This window comes from Macrobrachium nipponense, chromosome 21, assembly GCF_015104395.2.
Source record: "Macrobrachium nipponense isolate FS-2020 chromosome 21, ASM1510439v2, whole genome shotgun sequence".
NCBI lineage: Eukaryota > Metazoa > Arthropoda > Malacostraca > Decapoda > Palaemonidae > Macrobrachium > Macrobrachium nipponense.
This window is the reverse complement of record NC_087212.1, coordinates 24,667,954-24,672,953: the sequence shown is the minus strand read 5'-3', so window position 1 is coordinate 24,672,953 and position 5,000 is coordinate 24,667,954. Positions and strand designations below refer to the sequence as shown.

At 35.9% G+C, this 5,000-nt stretch overlaps 1 protein-coding gene across 1 annotated transcript in view; it reads right to left on the bottom strand.

The window, feature by feature from the left end:
- LOC135197852 (uncharacterized) overlaps positions 1-5,000 on the bottom strand; it is a 26,994-nt gene that overhangs the window by 2,516 nt on the left and 19,478 nt on the right. Inside the window, exon 8 of the mRNA XM_064225034.1 lies at positions 1,552-1,587. Coding sequence (XP_064081104.1) covers positions 1,552-1,587 — 36 coding nt within the window. The remainder of the gene's footprint in view (positions 1-1,551; positions 1,588-5,000) is intronic.

Genomic DNA, 5,000 nt, shown 5'->3' with positions numbered 1-5,000 from the left:
CATTGTAAATCTGTGTAGCTGTACTTATAGTTATCATAGTTATCATGAAAAAAAGCTACATTATAAAATAGTATTAACACCAAACTGAAATCAGCTGGAACAGATATTCAAATTCATCATAAAAAATATTTGCTAGAAATAAAGTATTAGACAAATATTCTTTTCCATTAGGCAATATTTTAGTAAAATGCTTCTTAAATGATGTACAGTTTTAAGAAATTCACGTCAGCGATTATTCACAGATACGTAAGGAAATATTATGAAAAATACTTATGGTACCCTGTTGAGACTGGTCTCTGTAATATGAGTTTTGTGGCTAAAGTATTCATTTCGTGTAAAGTGTCATAGCAGTAACGTAACGCATTAAGTTTACAAGAAAGCAAAATGATAAAATGAGTTGAAGTCACCTCATACCAAAAATTGCAGTACTATGCCACCGGTAAACCAATTTGACAAAAATAAAGTAATGGATATATAAATTTTTACCGTCCCTTTCGTCGGTTCAGGTACGCTAAAAATCAGTTTCATTTTCGATACAGGTATTATCTTCCAAAGGAAAAAGAATCCTTTCTCATTTTAACAGTTTTTTAAGCCTTCTTCGGAAACATTAAGGAAGCAGGGAACTTAAGAAGAGCTATGTATATACTTGTTATATTACATGTACGATCAAAATGGGAGATTGTTTAAACTTTTAAGTCATATTCAACTTTGTGGATTAACTAATATATATGCAGGTTATATTCAAATTTCCTTAATAAGAAATGCCCTCGGATATTTCTAATAGAAGCCTCCTAAAATGTATGAATCTCCTCGTTGCTAAAACTACCTGCTATCCATCCAAGGTAAATTTCGTTGCCCTTTCGACCTCGTCTCAAAAAGTATCAATTTAAGCGCCACACTTGACGTCTCATCTTTTACTTCAACAATGTTATTATTATATATGTTTCACCAACGCTTGAATATTTATGACGGGATGAATTTGAGTTCTTGCATTTGCCTGTTCTACCATAGTGACATTCTCTCTTCTCTCAGCCATCTAAATTCAAATTTGAAGTCAGAGTTACAATAACCGTATCCAAAGCTTTTTTTTTTTTTTTTTTTTTTTTTTTTTTTTTTTTTTTTTACTTAAGCAAACTCTATGTAATTCTAAAGCAAAGGAGTGTGCAGGAGCAATCAGTGCTCACGGCCACTTTTATGTTTTCTATTTGGTGTTACCAACACTGCATGATTTCCGTCATCAGGAACGAACATTGTTTCCTCTTTTCATAACTATATGCCTGAATGATGATTCCGAAACAGATTGTGATAATCAAAAGCATATTTTAGTATTTATTACATGACCATTTCTCCTCACAATCTGATTTGTTTTCTTTTTTTTTTACTTTAAGTCCTATTTATCAACTGGGTTATCTATCAGTCTTTCTATCTTTCCTTTTCGTCCTTAAGAACGATGACGAATTTAGTTAATAATAATAATAATAATAATAATAATAATAATAATAATAATAATAATAATAATAATAATAATAATAATAATAATAATAATCTTACCTCTGCCTGTCGCTTCTCGATGGAATGTGCGGCATCCTGAAATAAAGAAAAAATTAATTTCTGTTGCTTCAATAAGAAGCAATTAACGTTCTGGAAAGACCACCATGAAAGGTTATTAAAGCCTTTTATAAAAATCAGTCAAATGAATTTGGTGTTAATAAGCTCCCTCTTGTTATGACATCCAAGAGGATAAATAGATGTAATAATCCCACCAGGTATTCAAGTAAGTGTGTCTCGTCATTTGGTTGTAAAGGACGCCGGAGATAAAGAGATAAAGATGCAATTAATGACACAATCACACTAACGAACGTAGAGGAACTCATTACAAGCGAAGGAAGAACCAGGCCGACAAGAGTATTCATTTTCTAATTAAGTAAATTGAGCCTCATTGTGAACTTTGCGGCCCGGGGAGTATTGAGAAACGAGTCGGAAGATATTCGTTACGTCATTTCTTAACACAGATGAATTATTCTAGTCGGTTTCAATCAGTGTCAGCATAAGGAGTCAGTTATTTTCTCTATCCACTCTCAAAGGAATGACTAAAAGCTTTAATTATTTTAGCTCGATGATGAAAAAATGTTTTTATAAACGTCTGAACAACGAACATTATTGACATGCATCTCTCTCTCTCTCTCTCTCTCTCTCTCTCTCTCTCTCTCTCTCTCTTCTCTACTGCTCCTCTCTTTTTGGCGTTCTCTGTCCATGCAACTAGATCTACAAAGAATTAGTATCTATTACAGCTCACCTTCGAAAAGAGATCTTAAGAGGCAATGTTACCATCTATATTTACACCGAATAAAACGATAAATCGAGGTATTCATCATAATCCACAGAGCAAATTGCGCTGAATTTTCCTAGGTATTGACCCCAAGGGTTTTAATCCGTTATGTATCCACCTTTGCGGCGTGTTTAGTACAAACCAGATGATGATGACCGTAAAAACATCAACAAAAGACTGTAAATATTAGTCCTAGATAACGACTTCCGAAAACCCTTGGGGGTCACTATTTAGGAAAGATCCAACTGCGCTACAGTTATTATTTTTATTTTTTATTTACTGACCAACATATCTTTCAGGTACGGGAAGTCTCCTCTCTAGAGTAGTCAGTCCACGACCTCGAATCAGGAATAGGGGCATTCGGTTCAGGTAATTCAGAATTTCCCAATAGCAACTGAGTATGTAGTAGGTGTGGTGTCTGGACTTGTGTATTTAATAAATAAGACTCACATTTTCACATAAATCTCTTTCACACAGTGTGCGTGTGTGTGTGTGTGTGTGCTTTGCTAGGTTTATCGGAGTCAGACATCCTTACAGAAAAAACTGATAAGTGTAGTGATTTCAGGGGTCATCCAGAACACTGATTAAAACGCATCTTATCTCAGTGGAATTATTAGGAGAAAGCTTCTAAAATAACTTACACTACACATAGAAATCAAGTTAATACGCTGGAGCAAATAATAATATAAAACTTGTCCCTAAATGTAGCATTCATACAATATAAATAAACATGATTACATATACAAATATTCATAGATACGTGCATAGGTATAATTGTACGCATAACCTTTTAAGAAACATTTCGGACAGAAATAAATGATCGTAAATAATACGATCTGCTTTTGGCATATAGAGATCAAAGCCGAGAGCAAAAAGTCACAAACAAGGCAATAACCTATGATGAAACACGGAACATTCCCAACGCTGATATTGCTATTGCTTTGACTTTTATCTCCTCTTTACGATTCCTTTCATAGTATTCGTATAATCGCAGGATGAACTATTGCCTGAATATACACCCTCGTGCCCTGCACACTCTTATCCTGACTGCAGAGTAGAAGAGAGGAAATGTCAGTCTCAGAGCAGTTCAGAGAAAGAGAGATACCCAGGTATCATCATCATCGTATCTTGTCATCCCCACAGGGATAAAAAAAAGAAGCACGTGTCCTATCGTGTAACCATGGCAACTCTCTCATGTCATGCATCTAATTTTCCCTTGTTATGAGCACGCATACGCACTTGTCTGTGGGGAGGGGAGGGATCGTGGATTCGGTATGCTTGTAATATTGGAAAGATGCTGCTAATATTTCCTGATTTGGGCTCTTAGAAAATACTTTTATCGATTTATTTCTTCATCTGTTGACTATTAAAAGATCTATTGGTTTACGCTACATGCGTTTTCACGTCGAATGAAGGCCACCACAAATTTTAATGAAATGTAATGTTTCTGTATTCGGTGTATATTGTGATGTTTAGTCAATCCACGAAAAAGCCTGAAGCCTCGAGCAAATATTAATGATTTCATACAGACAAATACACACACACACACACACACAAACCATACGCATAAGCTCATCATAGGCTCCTATATAAGTAAGTAGAACGACCTTGGTCTGAGCTGAGGGACAATACGTATGCGTCTTTAAGGGTCCGGATTTGTCATGTCGACCCTCTCTTATGTTGCCGTTATTCCTGATGGCATAGGCATCCTCTATAGTGCACTTATAGCCGGCCCCGTCCCCCAATCGATAAAATAATGTGTAAATCTCAAAGTTATAATTAGATTTTGATAATGTGTACCCACTGCACACAAGTAAAATATCCATAGAAAACTGAAAGTAAAATTAATATAAATGTACTGTATGTGTGTATTGTTTGTTTGTTTGTATGGTGTTTTTACGTTGCATGGAACCAGTGGCTGTTCAGCAACGGGACCAACGGCTTTACGTGACTTCCAAACCACGTCGAGAGTGAACTTCTATCACCAGAAATACACATCTCTCACACCTCAATGGAATGCCCGAGAATTAAACTCGCAGGCACCGAGGTGGCAGGCCAAGACCAAATCGAACACGCCACTGAGGCGCTCGTATGTGTGTACATGCTACAGATATATAATAGATATATAATATATAATATATATATAAGATAAAATAAAATATATATTATATATATATATATATAATATATATATATAATCCTAAGTGGCCGCCATATGAAAGAATTCTAGATCCGCCACTGCTTCACGCCAGTCCTAGGACGGATAATAGAGATGGGGGCAGAGCATAGATGAAAGCCCTTGGACATCAATGCAACAGCGGGAAAGCCTTTACTACTGCTTAGATGGAAGACCACCTACGAACGCAAGGAGGAAACTTGTTTGCTATAGAACTGGTCTCTTAATCAGTGAAGTTGAGTGCAGTGGTTATCGTCAGAAGTTAAACAGATGACCTCCATCTAGAGTCAGATTTAACTGACAAGGAAGCCTGCGAAAGATCTTAGTAGTTTGGTGTGATAAGCAGTGGTTCAAAAGGAAGCATCAAATGACAGTAGAGTGTGTCCGAATCTTGAATGTTCTCGTCTGTCGAAATTCATACTCAGTTTCCCGACAGGAACTATACCTGCCTTACATTCATATTTATCCTCCTAAATACATAGCACATACATATGG